We start from the raw sequence: 21,794 nt of genomic DNA on the forward strand, positions 1-21,794 counted from the left end.
TGGAAGAGAAAAAAACTGTTCTGGTGAATCGTTTGATTTCACGAATTATGGTTTCAAGAAAATATCTTGAAGAAGTAAGCATCTATTCATAATTGCCATCATTTCTTGCAAACCATTTCAGATACAAAGGCATGTTTATTTAGGTGGTGTTGTCCAGAAAGATCAAAGAATTTTTCTTTTCTTCAAATAACTAAATTCCAAATAATATTAATAAGAAAGCAAAATTATTTTTGAATAGTATGCATTCAAACATCTGAATGAAATTTTCTGCCGGCCTATTATTGAAAGTATCAAGTTTGAAATCGACTCAAACTCATTCGAATGATTTTAGAAGAAAACGCTTAATAAATTTTGTCTTTTTTTTTAAGATACCAAAAGAATAATGAACTGAAGAAATGACTGGCAAAAATAAATGAAATAAAAGTTGTGCAATCATAATTCTGACTGTAGCATTTGAATGAATGCAAGAAGAGAGAATTAAGAGTATTTCAGAATTGCGTCAAAAAACATAAGCTGACCATTTTTAATTTTCTAATGAATGAATTTAAAATGCAATGAACCAGCACCTCTCGACGGACGCAATAGGGAACTTTCTCATTCAAAGGCTTCGATATGGCATTTCATTTATGAGTTTATTCGTAGAATACGGATAAACAGTCTGCTGTTTGAAGGATTTAGTACAATATTAAACAATTCTGGTGTCACATTTCAAAATTCTCTTGATAAATTATTAGCATAGATATATTATTAGCATTAGATATATAAAAATACGTCATATATTTACGCACTTGATTTTGACTTGTTCCATCATTTTAAAAATGGTATTTTTTCTTGATTTTCTCTGAAATTTTGCAATTTATTTTTTGTATTTTAGATCTTAATTGTAAGTTAATTGATTAAATGTCATTAAATTGTGATTCCATGCAGGCGACATCAATGAGTCGCCATCTTAATTTTTCGTAATATTTATAAAAATGAGGTATAAAGTCTATTGAATTCTAAAATGCTGAAAATAATTTTTTTAAATAAGAAATGCACTTTTATTGCTTCACAAGAAAATAGAAAATAATTTTATTAAATCAAAAGTTTAAGGATGAAGATAAAATTATAAAAGACAGAGATATTTGAAACAATCCGATAGGAAGCTGCGCTGCGCTGAATAGAAAATTTTTCTGTCATCTTTCTCATTAGAACATTTTTTATATCATCTTTCATTAGACATTACAATATACTAAGCATATGATTGAAATCTCAGTTTTCTTGTTTTCAATCCCAGCTTCGCACTCTTTTGGAGATTTTAGGAGACTCCAAAGTTTTGGCAAAACGATGTTTCTACTTTTTAGCGCACTATTAAATGTTACTTCTTTTGAAATATTAAAGTTATTTCTTAAATAAAAATAAACAAGGAATTCAAGTTATTTCTTAAATCAATATGGAAAACAAGGAATTTTTGGTGGATGCTTATCAAGTTTTGCTTGAATGAATTATTTAACAAATGTCAGAAAAGAGCTGAGATGAATATTCTTGCATTAAAGCTATTTCCTTGTCCTCTATTGGAAGAGAGAAAAACATTTAATGTCCGACGAAACTTTTGAGTCCCTCGAACTTTCGTCCATGTAACTTCTCTTCGCCAGATGGCGCTTTCATAGTCCAAACACCGGCTAATTCATTTCTTCACTCCTGAGCGTCTCCTATTGTTATGTGGTCGACCTCAACTTTAGTTGGACTTTTTAGATCCGTTTTGATAGAAAATGCTCTGAGAATTGTGCTGGTTGGTTTGTCTCAAACCAAAGTGGTCAGTCTTCCACGTGTGTTTATTTTTTTTCGTTTGGGTGTGTGCCATTTCTACCGATAGAGTTCGTTTACAATTGGATGTCAGACTTTGGTGTGACTTCATTATGATCCACGTGTTATCGAAGATCTGGGGCCGGAAAAAGTAAGTACTAGTCAAATAATAACACCAACAATGTCATTTGGAAAGTGCCTCGCTTGGCGTATTATGAATAATCAGTCACTTATTCAGTAATAAGATCTCCGCCTCTTATATTTTTATGTACAAAAAGTGAATTTTCGTGTTGTTTTTTTTTCTTTGCTGTTGAGAATAAACGCAAAATATTATTTGAATCCAAAAAAAAAAAAAAAAAAAAAAAAAAACCCCGAAGAAAATAAAGGCTTATTGCACATTAATAATTCTTAACTCTTTAATTCTTCAGCTGTTAAAGACTACTTTCAACTTTTAATGGATAGGATTGTTGAAAAGTATGTATAAAGATGATTTTGAAATTAAAACTCTCATATAATTTAATCAAAAAAGAAAGAAAAAAGATGTAATTGTTTAACAGGTAATTGTAATAATTATTAATCAGAAATTGTTTTTTGAAATTCAAATTAATTAAATCGACCATCATACAAATTTCTTTTGCATTCAAATGTTTTTTTTTCGTGGGGGGGATGAAAATATTCTGCATTTCAAATAAAGCATTTCATAGAAATACGCTTGTATCTGAAAAAAGTAATGGAAAATTATATTACTTCAGGAATGTTTTGAGATATTTTTCGGATTGACTCTGAAAATATCATTTTTAATAAGATAAATTTTATAAGCTCCCCGAGTCCCTTTTTATGTCAGCAGAAAACTTATTTTGCTTGCATAGATCCAAGTCATTTTAATATATTCTTGCCTAGATCTGTGTTAAAAAGTACATTTAATTATCTTTATATTGTACAATAATCGGACTATTCATTATAAATGCAGCAATGAATGCTTCTGGTTTTTTTGCAATAAAGAAATATCATTAATAAATGATTTGAACAATTCCTCTCATATGATTGTTTTATTCTCTATGCAGATAATTCGGATTCTTGAGACAAGCATACGATACAGTAGCTGTATAAGAGCTACAGAAGTTAGAGCTCGGGACAAGCCAAAATTAAATAGCAGTGTTTTCTTTTGTTTTTGTTTTTTTTTCGATTTAAATGATTCGAGTGATATTTTATTGCCTTAGGCTCGGCTCTGGGTGGCTTTACTCAAAACTTGGCATCTTTTTAAAATGTGTTTCCGATTATTGTCAGCTTTTCTGTTCTAGAAAATTGCTTTCAGAGAAATAAAAAGATCTTTAAAATGTGTGACCATGAAATGTCTGAACAATTCTATTTCTATAAGAGTGAACTAAATTGCTCTTTTGGAGCATACAGTCGGAATTGGTTCCAAACAAGTACTAGGAAAACCGAGGAGGGGAAGGGGAAACAGATCATTTTCGGAAACATTGTTTTTCCTTTTTTGAAAGGAAAGAAAAAAAATTTTATTTTGTATTGATTAGAATTCATTATAAAACTTGAAAGCACCGATAATAAATATCCTGTGATCTATAGAATTATTTATATTCATAATCATTTTTTTTAATATTGATTCGCTTCCTAAAGCCTTTAATAGCTTCTATTTGTTTTAGTAATAATATAAATAGTTTTTTTTAAGTATTTAGATGTTTATTTTAAAATATTTAATCTGTTATTAAATTTTTTATCACTGCAGTTTTTATATTGCACAAGATTTAGATTAGAATTCTAACTTCTAAACTTCTTCTGCACAATTTTTGGAACTTTACTTTAAATTAAAATCATTCTAAAGTTCAGAAGAAGCTTTAAATATATTTGAATAATTAATTTATTAATAAATAATTTATCTAAGAGAATTACAATTAATTTTTTCCGATTTGTATATGTATGTGAAAGAAATTTTGTGAATATTATTGGCACTTTTTTTCAAAAGTTGTAATGATTTTATTGTCAAGTAAGCGTTAAAAAATTATTTTTAAAGTATTCTAAATGTTTCGGGTGCTATTTTTATTATTGCCCAAAATCGCTTTTACTCACTAAAGTAGATGCTCTCAATCTAGGTATTATCAGAACAAGGATTTTGTGAAAATTCTAAAAGAGAAACAGTTGTTAAAAAAAATTGTATTTTGTGTGAGAATATTATTATTATTATTTTTTCATTAAAAGACGCCTTAGGAATTTCACTTATATCGATATTTCAAATTTCGACATTAAATGCTTAATTTGTTTCGTGCTGGATAAAAAGAACAATAAAAATCTTCTAATTAAAACTAAATTTTGATTAACTTTTTCTCACAAACTAAATAATATAAAGTAAAGTTCATAGTATAAATAGATTCTTATGGAGCATGTTCTTGTTCACGTTATATGCATCAGATGAGCTGCATCCATCTAATTTCGGAATCCATTTAAAATCTTAAAAAAGGGAAAGTATGTGACGTGACTCTACTGAATACTGTTTAAGTCTTAGGTAGTATGCTCTCAAAGGTATTGGACATTCCAGTACTATTAGTAAGATTAATAATAATGCTCTGAAATACTGATGGTACTTTATTTTACATTGAAACTATTGAAAATCACGGCACTTGTAAACCAAATGAAAGAACAAAATTCGGAAATCTCGTCTTACATTTTCTAGGCAGTGACTGTAAGCTTTTGTCAGGCATCTGCAAGTCGGGGCATTGCTATACTTATGGCCATATCATGTGAATATAAATATATACTCATATCATATAATTTTATGTCGAAATGGTTTCATTTTAGTATAATTTGTTTATATAAATTTGAAAAAACTATTCTTTAACATTTTCATTATATTTAAACTTTAAATTACGGTACGCTTTATGGTCAGGTTGATGATTTCAATCTCGAGATCATTTGTAAAAAAAAAAAAAAAAAAGTGAATCCTTCACCTTATCTTAAAAAGTAAAATGATAATTTAGTTCTGAATAAAATTTTCTCCTCTATTAAATATATAAAATCATTTAAAGGAATTTGAAAATATAATTATTTTGTTTTTATGAATAAAGTTTAAATATTGATTTTATATGTCTTCCGATGATTTATAATTCAGTTCCTTGCAAAATTTGCGTAAATAGGAGATTCTCAAAAGAGAACAATATCTAAGCAGATGGATTTTCTTGAGTTAATTAATGACATCCGTTATTAATTACATTTTGACTCCGTTGATTGCATCAAAATGCCATCCGTTATCAAAGTTTACTTTTGAGTTTCTCGTACGCAAGGAAAAAATATTGGAATCCTCAATATTCCTGATCCAAATGAGTCTCCAAGAGTTGAGAAAAATACATTTCTGCAATTCTCAAAGACGAAGAGAGCTCGACGGATGAAATTTGACCACCCAAATTGTAGGTAGTTATCAGACTTATCCTGGATGACTAAGCCTCTTGTGCTTCATAAGCTATTGACTTGATGTCGATGTACTAAGATAAGAATTCCATCTTCATTCCTCCACGCTTTGATAGAATGTTTCAAAAGACACTCATTCTATTGCCGTCAAAATACACATTTGCTTCTGTCTAGAACAAATCGACAGCATCCACTTAAGTGAGTTATTTTCGAAGCGCGAATGCGATCTCCCCTTTTCTGATTTCCCCTTTTCTTTTTGTCAAATCATCTTAATTAACCCAGTTTGAAATGATTTAAAATTATTTTCCGAAAAAAGTGGATCGTTCTTTCTATAGTCCATGCATATTACAATTTATGAATATATATATATATATATATATATATCCATTTACATCCATGATTAAAATTAGAATTTTATGACAATTTGAAAAAAAACAACTTTATTTTTATAACAATTTTTCACGTTCTGGACATGTTTTATCTTTCATGAGATAATAAGCAAATCACTCTAATATCGTCTAAAACGCTATTTTTGCGATTTTATTAGTAGAAAAACAGGGAAGAAATCTTTTGTCTGAAAAAGAAATTGCGTTAATTCAAAACTTTTGAGTAACATTACTTCAATTCCATTATATAAAAATTCCAAAAAGTCATTTTTAAAAGTGGATTGGTTATATTAAAGTCCTTTTTTAATAGAACATGAAACGCTCAAACGTATTAATCGATCTTACTTTGAATTGACAAGGGATTGATTGATTGTCTGTGAATTAAGTAAAAGAAAATATACACCAGATAAATTAGGCCATTAATGTTTCGGAGAATAGAAATTCACAACAACAAATTTGCATGAAAGCTGTGCTACAAGGCTGACGCAGCATGCCAAATACAGTCGCAGGTTTGAAGCATTATCGACAACAAATCTTTATACTTAAGAATATTTTCAATTAAATTGCCTTACAAAGCTATTATGTTTCGCATTTTTTTTTTTTTTGGTCGAGCATTTATATTGTTCCGAGTTTGTATTCCATTAAACCGGTAATTTATACTTAATATGGAGTAAGTTCCTTTGATTCACTGGCAAAAAGCCCCGAGTTTTTTGTGTTGTAAAAATATATTTTTTCTGTATGCCTGACCTCTTCTTGAAATTTGTAGCGATCTTTTGGACACCGTTTTGAAACAGTGACAGGAATAGCAGAAATTCCTGAATAAAAAAAAAAAGTTTCCGAAGTTTCATTAATGTTCTTTTTTGTAACAATTTCTTTGTACCGACCAGTCTTTAATAAATGTTTGCTGTGTATGTTTTAAACATTTAGTAGAGAAACTGAAGTGCCTAATTTAATTTAATAATTAATTATTAAGAGAATTAATTAATAATCAATTTCGATAATTGAAGATAATTTTACATTTATTTAGTTTGCGAGGAGCTTAAATACACATTATGGCTATGCACACTTTTCAAATAAATATTTCTATGAAAGTAAATCTAAAATGAAAGTTTTTTTTTATATATAGATGGCACCGCTTAATGGGCCATATTATAAAGGCTGGTTACTAGAGAGACCTACGAATATTATGTTTTCGTGAAATGGATCTTGACGAGTGTGGTTCCAGCGACATTTTGACGTCTTTAGTCGAGTTTTGTCTCAAATTTCTTTCCAACATTTGTTCCTCTTAACCTTCAGAGCTCTTTAAATTAGTCGCTTTAAACTCGCTCTGTTTTAATCGTATAAGTTTGGATTTTTGTTAGTGCCTTCTGCTTTGTTTACTGTCCAATCCTTTTACATCTCTTTTCAGCCGAGATTTTACAACTTAAATTGGATTAAATTTATGAAAATATGACTTCATATGGGTTGGATGTGGTGACAGTTTCTTGGATCTTTAATTAGTGCTTTGTTCTGAATTGCTGTCAGCATTACATTGTCTAAATTTCATGTTACTTCAAATTCTCTTGTAATGGTTTTTTTTTTTACAAATAAAATAAATTTCTTAAAATTTGTGTTATCGTTTTATGTATAGACATTTCGTTTACAACTAACTTTCCTGGCTTTCTATGCATGAATGATGTGGTAATGCCGATGTTTTTACCCTTTAGAGCAAAACTGTACTCAAACTACATTAAATGATTCTTCAGAAGCCGAATTGCTATGTACCGTGATTATACTTCAGAAGTCTAGGTACCGAGGTCTCTTATAATCAAGCCGATACCAAAAAACTTAATTTTCTCCCTTTATTTTTCATAAAACCGATGAAGGATGACAAATTTGACGTTAATTTTTTTAATATCAAAACTTGTAAAATGTCACTATTGCTCAAAAAATTATTTCGAAAGAAAAATAATACCTCAGCTCGTAATTAGTAAAGCGAGTCAATTCCATGCATTTTCATGAAATGTCACTGCAATTATGCCAGAAACTGTCGAATTGTTTAACTGTTTGTTTAAGAATACCCTTAAATAATAATCGGGAAAATGCAATGGAAACCGTTAAAATCAATAATATTTACAAATCATTCGTATAATAAGTTTGATAACCAATAAAAGAGTTTTAAAAATACATTTTATTTCTACCTGATTGATTAATTGTGTGTCCGACGCTCTCTGTCACATATGCGCTAACACATTAAATAGTGTCATTTGCGCCCAGGCTTTAAAAAGATTACCACATTATAACTTTTATCTTAGCATGTAAGATTTGTCGATTTTACAATGTACGCCATATAGTAATCAATCACTGTCAGAGTGAGAATGATACTCCATGTCTCTGATAACGAAACGAAGCTTCCGTGAGAAAAGTGCTGATGGCCCTTACCGCGTTTCAGATGAGCGCTGAAAATAACAAATAAAATGTGGGAAATTTGCTTTAAAAAATTATTATAAAGGAACACGTTTATAATTTTCCCACACAGAATGCATTTATAAAAATTATAATTTTGATGTGCATAATGCAAATTCAATCTAATTAAGTAAAGTATAATTTTTAGTTTTATGAGGATTTAATCTTTATACCTCTTACGGTTTAACTTCATTTAACAAAATGAAAAAAAAAAAAATACATAGAAAGTACTTTAAATTCAAACTTAAATGGATATCAATAATTTTTAGCTCTTTCAATATTTATGTATACCGTTTTGTATATATATTCCACAAGCTGATATTTGAAATGAGCTAATGTATTTTTTACGTTGAAGTTGTTTAAATAAGTGACTTTTTTTTTTTTTGCAAAATAATAAGCACTTTGGCTAAAAGAAATAATTAGGAATGATATTAATATTATAAAAAATAACTGCTGGTTAATTCCAGGGAAAAAAAACATATTTTCAATACGAAAATTTGATAATTACTGAAATTCGTTCAAATCTGAAATATATTACCTCATTTTCTAGCTTATTTATTGTCAGATTTAAATATACATAATCCAATGTACCAGCAATCGACATGTAAATGCAACATCTATACATAATACATTCAATGCTTACTTCTCAGATACAGTATCATGAGCTAAAGTTTTATTCGCAGGTAATGTAGTAGCAAATTTCTGCCTATTTTTTTAAAAGCGCTGCCAATGATTTAATACTAATTTTCAATTTGTCCTAAATCTATGCACGAAAGAAAGCTAGAAACAAAATATCTTACTTTATATTTTATTCATTTTTTTCGCCCCCCACCCCGAATTTCTTGCCAAAAGTATAGATTCATATAGATTGGACCTTTATCGTAATCAAAATTGAAATTACAATAGTAAATATTTAAATATTAGGTCGTAATATCAGACTCATTTCCCAGCTATGTAAGCATGGTTTCTGAAATCATTTTTTTTTCTAAAAAACATTAGATGGTTGCACTTAAGATCAAGTTTTTTTGTTTTTTTTTAATACTGCATCTAGACATACTTCCAATTACAAAATTTCATTAAATAAGGGAGGCAATTGTACGAAAATTGCCAAATTAAATTTTTATACGTCCATCATAATTTCAAGTGTGAATTAGTATAATTTCTCATTTATTTTCATCTATACGTACAAAATTTCATATTTCTATCTAAAAAAATTAGTAGACATATGGTTAGTTGTAAATTTTGAAGGATTGGTCACAAATTTTGGAATATATATATATATATAAGACAACAAGAAAATTTTGGATATGATGATGATTTATTTTGTGTGTAATTGTATTGCTTCACTAGTTCTGGAAGACTACAATGTCGTTTTCAGTTTCCAACATTTTAATAGGCTGTGTGATTTAGTGATTAAAAATTTTAGGATCCTTACTTCAACCGGAGAGAAAAGATGAGAATGAAGTATCATGTATGCGAAGAAAAAAATTGACATTCTCATCTATTTTTTAGGTTCCCCTTTTGCTAGATTAGAAACAGTCAGTTCAGAGCTGAACATTCCAAAATTGACTGTGTAGGGAATATTTCAACTTTAATAAGTGGGATTCATACAGAATACAAGATCGGGGTCTAAATCAAACAAATAGATCCTTCCTGAAGCAAAATCACAACTTTCTTTTCTGAAAAATATTGTTTGGAGAGACGAATGTTGCTTTGACTTAGGTAGAAACATTAATTTTCAAAATTGTCACGCTTGGAAAAGTGAAAACAATTCTTCGTGTAAGAAATTCATAATCAATCGCAGTTTTCTGTTCATATGTTACATGCTGCTGTTTTTAGAAGTTCTTTAGTTGGTCCCATTTTCTACAAAAGTATACTGTATGGTATCGATAGATTCAATTAATTTTTATTGGCATTATATCTGAACTAAGAAATGAATTAACTTTATCAATAGATATTTGATAAATCTTTGCTGACTAACTCAAAAAGTCAGTCACATGAACTCGAGCGTATATGCCTGAGAGTATTATTATGATAATCCATTTCTGTATAAGTGTCGAAGGTGTTAATTTGGAACAAATTTTTAAGCACTTTAATTAATGCAGTACCAGGCTATTTTTTAAAATACATGTAATGAATAAATATGTTATATGCTTTAGCAAAAGAAAGATAGAATTTAAGCCACTTGAAATGAAGTAACAAAATATGTTATATTCTTTGAGAGCAAATTTTATTGACCACAGTTTAGTACTTATTACAGTATAATTTTATTCAAATACTTTAAAGATAAGGTTAGGTTATTCTTTTTTGGAGGGAAGGAGAGTTTCTCCAAAGTGGGCTTAAATTGGAATTAAAATTATATCCTGAATTTGAAGAGGTCTATCGTAGCTCTCAAAAAGTAGTTATAATCATTATCATTAATTGGAATTGGAGAAAACTAAAGCAAAAAGATAATAACTAATATAAAAAGTAATATAACTCATATAAAATATCAAACTTGAGTTCAGATTTTATATGCTGATATGAAAACCTATTTTGCATTATTGAGCTTAAAGAAATGAGTGATGTAACCATTTTCTTTCATTGAACCGATGGAACAATTTTAATAGCTCTGTTTGATTCTATTTTAAAGTGCATTGATCATTCCATTTTTAAAGGCAAATAAAGTGCAAAAATTGCATGCTTTTACTTTATTGAAATGAGTTTTCTGTCAGTTTTCATGAAAAACTATTTATATGATTTAAATGTGAAAGACTTTCCTTATTTATGCTTCTTTTAAAATAAGCAACGACTAGCTAATTTTCTTCTTAACGCAACAAATATAATTTCGAAGGAAACAAAATCTATCAAATGATAATTGTGTGGAACGCGCTAATCATTCTATGTACTGACCAATTACATTAGATTTTTTTTGTTCATTTATATAGTTGCATCGCTGAAACCTGAATTTAACTAAGTTTTGCCAGAGCCTAAAAATTCAATTACCTAGGTACATAATTTTCAAATTTCGCATGTGAAAATGTCCTTTTTAGACATCTCTGTTGCTTCTCTATCAGACATCAGAAGACATTTTTTGTATAAAAGCAGTACTGATTATGTAAACAGAACTCACATGATTTAAAATATTTTTTAAAAGAATATTTGACATAAATGTGTGTTGAAATAAACAACGGTGTTTGTAAAGGTATTACTAATGTATAGCATGAAAAAGGCAGAAGAATTCTTGAAATCTATTATTTATCTGCTGCAAATATATATATATATGCTTTGTGTATGACCATATTTCGTCAGCATTTTCTAAGTAACAAAAAAAATGTAGCATTCAGTAATTTAAAACTGAAAGATAATTGGCAGAATCCCATGATCGAAATAATCCACTTATGCTCATTTTTATTGCATTTCAATTTCTTTTTCCATTACGAATCTGATTTAAATAAATGTTAAGACACTTTTATTCCTACTAAAATGATGTATTGAAAACTAATGAGATTAATAACTTTTGATACTTTTATATCTACATCAATTTTTATAGAAGTTTGTTTGTCTAAAATTTCATAAATCTATAATTTTTGGTTTCATTTTTCAAAGATTATTTTAAATTGTTTTAGACTATATTACAATCAAGGTAGTAATTAAATTATTTTTTTTTCAATATTTAGTATAAATTATGGCTTTGCATGGTATAATATCCAAACAAAGTAGTTCGAAAGAAGAGGTTATCAATGTATTTTCTTTTCATTGTTAAAAATTTCGAATATTGATGATGATTGGACACTGCTCAATACTCTCGAACTCACCTTTTAATTTTTACTAAATGAATCTTGACGTGGATTTGAGCTTCATCCAGCATACAAGAATGAGGCATTTCAGAGAGAACACAGTTGTCTTTTGTTTTCAGCAGTCCTTTACAATTTTTCTACTTTTCGTTAATGCAACTCCATGTTACCACATTTTCATGGCTACAGCGATATTACCGATATTGATATCCATTATACGCGGCTGAATGCTTTCCTTTTGATGTTTTTTAAAAAAAAACTACAATTCTGTTATTAATATTTAAAATCAGATCAAAATAATGCATGAAAAAAAAAAGCAAACGCACTGAGTACCTAATCTAAAATAAACTTTCGAAAATGTTCCTAGCGCTTTTAAGAGAAAATATCAGTTTTACTTTGAAAAAAAAGGTGAATATTTCAAGAAAATGAATCCTCAATCAGAAATCATTCTCTTATTAATACAAGAAATTCTCTATCTCTATAGCCCCTCCAGATGCACGCCAAGTTTTCCTGCCAAAGATAATTAAATCCCAGTAAACCTATAATGCGAGCTCAAATGACACTATTTAATGAGTGAGTGCATATGCGACATAGAGCAAGATCCACAATTCCGATTTATTTTTATGATTAAAAAAAAAACTATTTTGAGAAACCGCGAGAAAAAAGAAACCAAGAAATCATAATTTAAGAATTAATTAGTCGAGTTTTCGATTACCGAGGTGACAATAGCCCGCTCAGCTTAGATAAAATATGGCTTTATTGTACTGGTTACCGTCTTAAATATAAACGTCTAGTTTCGAAATATCCTTCTGGTTCTTTAATCATATAATCTTTGCATATTAGTTCGACACGAGTGATTGGCTATTACTTTGCGATATAATTGGTACTTGAGGAATTCTCTGCAAGCTGTTCGGGCTTTGATAGCCTGATGATAAGTTATCAACCTCAGAGCTGCATATTCTGCCTGACTTTCGCCATAGTGATGTGGGCCTGGTCAATACCCCTTGTATTTGGGAAATGTTGACCTGGTGTACCTTAAAAGCAGATTTAACGTAGTTCTTTTCATCTGACCAAGATTTAAAATAACTGTCTCAAAATAGTCATTGTGTCACTTTTTAAATGAATGTTATTATAACTAAACTTAAAAGATGCTGGAAAGCAAGTCGGCGAAATACTGGATCACATAGTTGAAACTGGATTAAGTATCTGTTATGCCTTTTGAAATTAATTTATTGCTATCTACATCTTACAATTTTCAGGGTGCCTCCCCCCAAATAAGCGTGTTTCAGTTTCTTACGGAATAAGCGTTTATTTCCTTAAGTATTGCGATTAGGTGTGTATATATATATAGGGTTAACAATAAGTAAGTTTCCCTTTTCTGAGAGCTCAAGAATGCGTAATATTGGTCCAAGTTAAATAAAATTTGAACAGTAGATCTTTCAAATGATACGCTTGACATCTATCAAATAAAACAAAATAAAACTACAATTCACCAATAAATGGTGTTATAACACAAATGGTAAAAGAAGTACAATGTCTCCATGTGCCCTACGCAAGATCATACAGAAATTTGAAACGGCAGGGCAACTTGGCATTCTTCCTGGTAGAGGTCGGATACAAATTCCTCTTTCTAGCGTGGTAAATGTGGTTACCGCGATCATTGAAGCCGGCAGTCAATTGCTGCACATTAATGTGTGTGTGTCAGTTATTTCCCGTGTATTGGATATGCCGTATTCCACTGTACGAAAAATCTTTTTAGAAAATTTTGCATTTTTATCCCTACAAAATAAAGCCTGTGCACCTATTGCAGGATGGGGACTCAGAGGTAATACTTTTGCACTTCAGTTCCTTGCTAGAATGGTGGTGTTACTCGGCCATGGAACATTCTATTGAGTAACGAAGCCCACATTTGCCTCAATGGGTAAATTAATACCCGCAACTGTCGAATTTCGACAGTGGAAAACTCTGATGCTATCCAGAAGCAATCTTTGTATTCTGACAAAGTACCAGTATGGTGTGGTTTCACGACTACTTTATCATTGGACAGTAGTTTTTAAAAGACATAACGGCGAATGGAATCCAAAACTGTTCAGTCACAGAATAACGGTAATGTGATATGCTGAGGGATTTTGCAATCCCACAACTTCAAGAGCGTGGATGCCTTCAGAACATTATTTTCATGAAGAATGGCGTCATGAAAAGCCATTGCTAAGACAGTATTTCGCAGATGCATGGGTGATCAACCGTCATTTCAAAAACATGGCTATTGATTTAGGACTACATCTGTAGAAATGCTGTCAAAGGCCAAAAAATAAAAAATCATATATAATACCATTCAAAATTAACTGAATATACCAATCATCATTCAGCGCTCTGATGTATGAAATACGACCAATCAATGTGCCTCTGTAGGCGTAGCTGTATAAAATGACGCCGAGGGCAAATCCCAAAACGGCGCCGCTTTTAAAAAATAAAAATAAAATTCCATGCCAGGCAACACTGAGATTAAAACTGTAAAGATATCTAAATAATAATATATAAACCATATCTGGATTTAAACAATTTAACCCTTTAAAGGGCCATTTTTTTTCTAGTCATATTATGTTAAAATATTTTTAGGCTTGAAATTAAAATAAGAAAAGGGATTCATTTAGCTTATTAGATAAATTTAATTTGATTAATTACTAATTAAGTAACAAATCAAGACACATCATTTTGTCTGAGATAAAGAACTGAAGCATCTAAGTTTCTGTCTTTCTAAAAAAAATTGTCAGAACTTATGCCAACCTACATAATTTCATACAAAAATCGATAAATTTGGTGGGAAGCATACTTCCCACTGCCCTAGAAAGGCTGAAATTCACTAAACTAGCTTTCATTTCTTAATGTTACCCAACAATAGTTTAGCACTGAATTTATTTAATTTTTAGTATTTTGAAAATATTATTTATTACAAACAGTCAGGAATTAAATAGGGAAATACAAAAAAAAAACACCAGCGTACAAAAGGGGAAAAAAAAAGAGTATTTTAACTATATTTTGATGCCTGAACAAAATAAAAATGTTTTTGAGTCTTGCGGCTAATTGAGTAAATGATTTAGGCGTTTTCATTTAACGATTAAAAAAAGTCATCCAGAAGATTTTTTAAAAATATGTGTCAATTAAAATTTTGTCGTTTCGAGAAATTAATTTCAATTGCACGTTGCATAGATAATCATAAAATACATAACAAATGAATTGCTGCTGATGCTTTTATACTGAAGCTGAAATTTACCATCTCGTGAAATGCGCAAATTCATATATCTAGAAAACAAAAATAAAAAATTGACATCTGACTCATTCATTTATTTAGAATATACATCATATGCTAAGTATGATTTCAAAATATAAAAGATTATATGTTTTTAATAACACACACAGTAAAAAAAACTAACTTCGGTAAACTGTGAAATATTTTTAAAAATTAAATTTTTGTTGAAAAATTATGTAATTTTTATAAAAAATTTTAGTCATTAAAGTAACATATGACTCATTTATTATCAGAATAATTATATTTATTTCATTAACTTAAACCTTCATTAACTTTTTGCATCATCATAAATAAGTGCCTTCAAACTGACATTTTTTTTTAAACTCTTCTGTTCTGATACCAGAAAATGTATTATATATATTTTTTTCAGTTTCAGAAATGTATTTCAAGGCCATACTCTTAGTTTTACAAAACTCTTAATGACGTAAGAAATAGGAATCCATGTATTAAACCGCTTCTGACTGAATGGGTCGGATGTAGTTATTTCTCTATCTCAAGGAAACGTCAGAGAACATTACAAGGAATGTCGGAGGAAAGCGAATGTTATTACAAGGAATGGCGGAGAAAAGCGAATAACTTGCCTGCTACTTTCTTTCCCTGATTCGAATGACGAAACAAAGCTAATCCGATTTAAAGACAGATTCTTGCATTTATTTTTTTACTAATTGCATTTGGAGAGGACATCTTTCATGAAAATCAACCCAATTAAACGGATATTAATAAATATAATACATTAGTAAAACAAACTATTAAAATAGAATTTTAAATTGCTTTAATACATTAAATGAATTACATTGGCATTAAACTTTTCGTCAGTACTCAATGATATGTTATTTTTTCTGATATATTTCTTTTATATAAAACGTCAATTTATGCTTACTAAGAATAATCTTTTCGATGTTATTCATTTTATTCCTCATCATCCATATACAAAGCAGTTTCTTTAAATAATCTCTATATTATTAGAATCACAGTTAACATGCTCAATAAATTGCAAAAAGGAATTGTCATAATTGCTCGGCTCCAAAACCCACTAGCAGTCACGTGATCATACAAAGAGTTAGTGAAAAGGGGAATTCGAGTTCTTCGCTCTAGTGTGTAGAAATACTGAGCCTGAAGACATTCTAATAATCTATGAGCCATTTTATTAATATGAAATGTATATTTCGAAAAATATTAAGATTCATTTCATAAACAACAATTATAAAAATAAGGTTAAATAAAAACTTTTAAAGCTAAGCGCCTTAAAAAATATGTCATTTCTATTTCTTTCAAAAGGCCAATATGGCTGCCTTGAAAACTAACTAATGACGATAAAGGTCCAAACTAGCTATATTAAATCTCTTTGCCTTTAATGCTACAGCCCCAGTCATTACATCTACTGGCCAGCTAAAAGATGACGTTTTAACAAAAGCCCACGCCATGTAGTTTTCATATTTCATTTGCTCGCCAAAATTCTTAAACCAATGCAATAATAAGAGTTTTTGATTTATATACTGTTTGAGAAGATTCGGCCGACCTATTTAGAAGGGTTTCTATGGCATCTTTAAAAATGAAACAATGTTTGTAGCAAACATTTCTGCCTGACTGTGTTACCGTTCATTGACTTTTCTTTTTTTTTTTTCTCTCTCTCTCTTAATATCACGGTAGATTTTTTTTTAAAAAATTAACTCTCGGATGAAGGCAAAATTTAGAGTTGTGAGTTGAATATTCTGCGAAGTATTGCTGTTCATTTGACTCCGATTTTCATGTTTTGCAATATTTGTGCAACCATTGCGTTTTATAGGATTGTTTATTGTTTAGGTCTGGTTATGTTATTTCAAAAGTATTTTGTCTCTGTACAGCGACCATTGTTGAGGAAATTTATTTCGTATCTACTCCTCTGGGTTTTGATTTAAGAAATCGCCCTGAAGGCAAAATTTTATTAAGATCAGTACTTTTGATTGTAATATTTTCTGACTGCGTACTTTTTTTTACTTGTTTCATGTTTGTAAGATAGAATTTTGGAACCGAATTTTAACTCACTTCCTGGTGTGCTGAAGTATTTACAAATTTTTTCCGACTTTTGTTTCTAGATGACATTAAACCATTTTCTAACTTTCAAACCTTAAATAATATCAGTGAATCGATTCATTAGATTCCATATCATCTTATTCTGAATTTGAGATTTTTTTCAATGTTTTATGATATTTATGATAAGGAACTTAATTTAAACTCTAAATAGGATAGAAATAATTAAAATAAAAAATTGTACTTTTTAGTACACTCATAAAAATGTGTTTTTAAAACTTATCTTATTAAATATATTTTTTTATTGTTGTGTTTTTTTTTTTTTTTTTATTTAGTTACTTTTTGGATCTTTAGTCCTCTTCTCATGACAGGAAATTTGAATTTTGCAAAATCAGAGGGTTTACTTATCTGATCCGATTTCATTCAAATATCTAATCTGATTTGATGCTTTTACTCTATCATGCTATCGTTTTGACCATTTTACCATCATTTCAGAAGTGGAAACTTTATTTTTTCGCGCATTTTTTTTTTTTTTTTCCCCTTGCAAATGTAATAAAACTGACTTCTTTTAAAATAAACTATTTTTCTTGTACCAAATAACTGAAAGAAAGAAAAAAAAGATCGTCACCCAGAATAATTCCTTTTTTTTTTCTCTGTTTCTTCCAACTGTAATAAACTTATCAAAAATACGTTTTTATTAGTTGCATTCGAAAATAACATTTTTTTTTATTTCGTATATTTTCTATTGTTTATTATTCATTATTAAAATAAGTTTGAATCAAATTAATTTTCAAATCAAGTAAATGACGAATCTTTACAAATTCAAAATTTAATTTCATGAATCTTTTAACTGATAATTAAATGCTAAAATAGAGTATTGTCATCTAGACTACGCAAGTCTCCAGATTTTTGGCGCATCAAGATCTGAGTGGAAAATCAATTGATTCATTCCTTTTTTTTACAAACATGAAACAAGTAAGATGAGACGCGTTGAGGAAAACTAAATTTCAAACTCATCAGTATTATTGTAGAAAAAGAAATTATAAATACATTCAAACAATTTATTTTTGTATTTATGGTAATTATTTATTTTATTTTATTTTTTATTGAAATTTTTGCTAAACTGATGAATCATAAAACATGTGTATCATCGACAAGATTATCCTATCCTTTTTTCTTCAAATTGGTTTGTGTTTTGCGGATATTTTTCTGTTGACTTTCTAAAATTTAACAAAATAAAAACAGAATTTATTTATAAAAAAATTTTCAATTGAAAAATAATGTTCTAAAACTCCAAACATAATGTATATTTTATTTTGACATTGTAAATAAGCCACTCACATGGAATAAAAATCCCCGCCGATGGAATTTTTGAAAGTTCTGTTGAAAGAACAGAATCAAAAATCGAATGGATAATGGTCATTTTGATTGCCCAGAAAACCATCTTTAAGAAAGGAGTTCCGCTGTTGTTCCATGCCACCTTAAAAATAAATTCATCGTCACTCTTACGAATATCTTTTGCTTTGGCAACCATTTCTTCGTAACTTATTTTAATGGCATTGCAATAATAGAAGAATGAAAGAATTTCTTTATGTCATAAAAAAGGGACCTTTGAATACTAACGCAATAAAGCGAGGTTTGTGCATTTGGAAACCAGAATGGAATGATTACAATTTGAATAGCAAAATTTCATTTCATTTTTGATGCAGGTCTACAAATACCATCTTGATAAGGCGATTACTCACTTGATTCACGCATAGAGAGAACTATTTCAATTCTCACGCATCAAAAACGAAACAAAAGGTGTGTTGTCCAATCTCATTTTGTCACATGCTAAACTTCATCTTTCTAGCTCCTTGCAGATTCGAATGACGCACAGATTGGAGTGCTAAATTTCGTTGATTGGTTTTGCCCAAAACTGATTGCAAATGTACCAAATTTTATCCATGTGCACTTGAAATCGATCGTTTTCACAAATCATTTCATTGGGGAGAAGATTTTTTTACTATCTTTGTTTACTTCATAGAAAAGAAGGGAAGAAATATCTGTTCATAAACTTTACGAACATTTTTATTTAGAGGTATTAATATTTGAAGTTTTTTTTCAACAAAGGTGGGTTTTTTTTTCTCTTTCTTTTTTTATTAAAGTATAATAAGATCCTGATTCACGAAAAATAATTAAATCTTAAAGATAATGCTTTTTTTTGCTTAATAATCAACAAACAGAGCCGGCCTTCTCTATGAAGAGGCCCGGGTGCAAGAAGCCATTTAGGGTCCTCATTTTTTGTGAAGCCAAAATATATATATACAAACCCGAACATATATTATTAATGCATGTTTATTTAATGAGTGATTTTGTTTTTGCTAATACATTAATTACTTCAGAAATTTTTTTTAAAAAATTCAATTTCTTTTTTTCGGTGCTTGTGCATTGAAGCGTTCTGAATACATGCTTGACCGAAAATAATTCTTTATTCATTTTATTTTGCTGAAAGAGCGCTCAGCACCTGCTGTAGTAACTGGCAACGTAAAGAAAAGTTTTAACGCAGTTAATACATTTAGAAATAACTCATTACAATTATTATTTAGTATGTATGCAATATGTTTTGTGCATTATGTACATCTCTTTCAAATTCTGTAGCAAACAAATTTCCTGGATTAGGTTTTCATCTACATCTTTGTTATAAATCTTTACAAAGTTTTTGGAACTTTTCTCTCATTTATGTTTTTCTAAAATTTTTATATCAGTGAAATCCGAAATAATATTTGGTATACTTTTAAACCTATCTTCTATTTGTAAAATAACAGTATCAATGGAGTGTTGAAAAAATAACACCTTCATTCCTCTATCGGGTTTTTTATAACTTCGTCTTTGGCTCTTTCGGAATATAATATTTTCCTTTTTCGAATTCGTTTTGCCGAAAAATGTTCTGCAATGTTCAATTGACGTGTTTACACTTTTGCTTCGTCTAAAAATGTGTTCATTTTTGTTCTTAAATTTTGGATTTCAGTTTTAATTTTATTGACTGAATTGAAAGCCAAGTCCAGAGCAATTATTTTTGCTTGAAATAGTTTATTGATAGTGTTAATTTTGGACACTAGTGTAAACCATACTATTAAACATAAAAAAATGCCATTTCTTGTATTGCATCCAATAAATATTAGCTTCGTCTATCGCTGTATTATCGTTACTTGCATCAATCAATTCTTCTAGGGCATTACAAGTTTGTTCAAACTATGTATACACAGCTTTAACCGAATCTATTTTGGCTTAACAAAGAGTGTCGCTTAATGGTTTAAGAGTAATGTTGAAATGCTTTTGTAGAATTTCCCAACTTCTTGTAGATGCAGAAAATAAGCAATATAAGAGTTGCAATATCCCCAAAAAACCTTTTTCTATATATACTGCTGAATGTGGTACTAAAAATGAATAAATTAAAGGAGTGTGATATAAGAGTTGCAATATCCCCAAAAGACTTTTTCGATATATACTGCTGAAAGTGGTACTACAAATTAATAAATTAAAGGAGTGTGATAGACAAGGCACATAAATTGCATGAGGGTTTAGAGAAAGTATTCGAAACTGTACACCCTTATATTGCTACCGTTATCCTATGCTTGCCTTCTACCATTCATAATATCTAAATCAATCTCACTTAATTTTTTTAATTACAGTGTTTGCTAGTCCTTCTTCAATTGCACCAGTTACTTCAATAAACGCTATAAATGACTCATTTATATTTCACCTTTTCTCTTCAAAATTTACATACCTAATAATGATTGAAGTTTGATCCTTCTGGGAAATATCAAAAGTACAATCCATTTGAATACTATAGTGCTTGGCTTATTTTATATAATATTTAATTTTGTTAAGAATTTTGAAGAATTTGATTTTTTTAAGAATTTTGTTGTTTGTGTGACCTATGTGCTAAATGATGCACAATTTCTATTTTTAGAATTTATTATTTTGTTTATATGATCCATTAGCACAGGATGGCATTTACTTTATAATTCGATTAAATTTTAAAAAATTGAATTATTAGGCGTACCTATTATTTCGTGGGTTCCTCGAAGTGGAAGATTATGACACGCTAAAAATAGAATCACATCTGCAATTCTTTGAAACAGTCATTTGAGTCGTGCAGTTTCCTTACTTATATTTACTTGATTTGTTTTATCAACAGTCAAACATAAATTGAGTCGTTTTAGTAATTCTTTCCAAGCAATAAACGAATTAAAATGACATCTAGAACTCTCATGATCTTGGATTATAGTTGACAGCTTTCTCCAATTATTATAGTCACCTATAAATCGTGTAGCCTGGTCATTTTCCTCTTCTTTTGGAAAACAGTATACAATAAAAACAAAATACAGAGACTTGCGTTTTTGAATAAATTAACCAGCTGCGAAATTGGGTTTCACCATTTGGCATTTTTTAAAAAAAAGTAGTACGTAGTGGAAAATGATCTATCTTCAGCATTTTTAACAAAAATTCTTTAGTGTTGTACAGGTCCGATTTTAACACAAAACATTCTAAATTTATCAATTTTAATATTTAACTGTAAACCAGGATCATTTATACTCTCTTAATTATATTTGTTGTTGCCATTTTCGTCATCATTTTCTGATTCGGTCAAACACACTGTTCTTCAACCGATTTCAC

At 29.3% G+C, this 21,794-nt stretch overlaps 1 protein-coding gene across 1 annotated transcript in view; it reads left to right on the top strand.

Moving 5' to 3' along the window:
• Positions 1–1,707: 1,707 nt before the first annotated feature.
• Positions 1,708–21,794, top strand: part of LOC129958951 (uncharacterized) — a 383,569-nt gene continuing 363,482 nt past the window's right edge. Inside the window, exon 1 of the mRNA XM_056071704.1 lies at positions 1,708–1,936. Within this exon, the coding sequence (XP_055927679.1) occupies positions 1,899–1,936 (38 nt within the window). The 5' untranslated portion in view covers positions 1,708–1,898. The remainder of the gene's footprint in view (positions 1,937–21,794) is intronic.

Source organism: Argiope bruennichi, chromosome X1 (assembly GCF_947563725.1).
Source record: "Argiope bruennichi chromosome X1, qqArgBrue1.1, whole genome shotgun sequence".
NCBI classification, from domain to species: domain Eukaryota; kingdom Metazoa; phylum Arthropoda; class Arachnida; order Araneae; family Araneidae; genus Argiope; species Argiope bruennichi.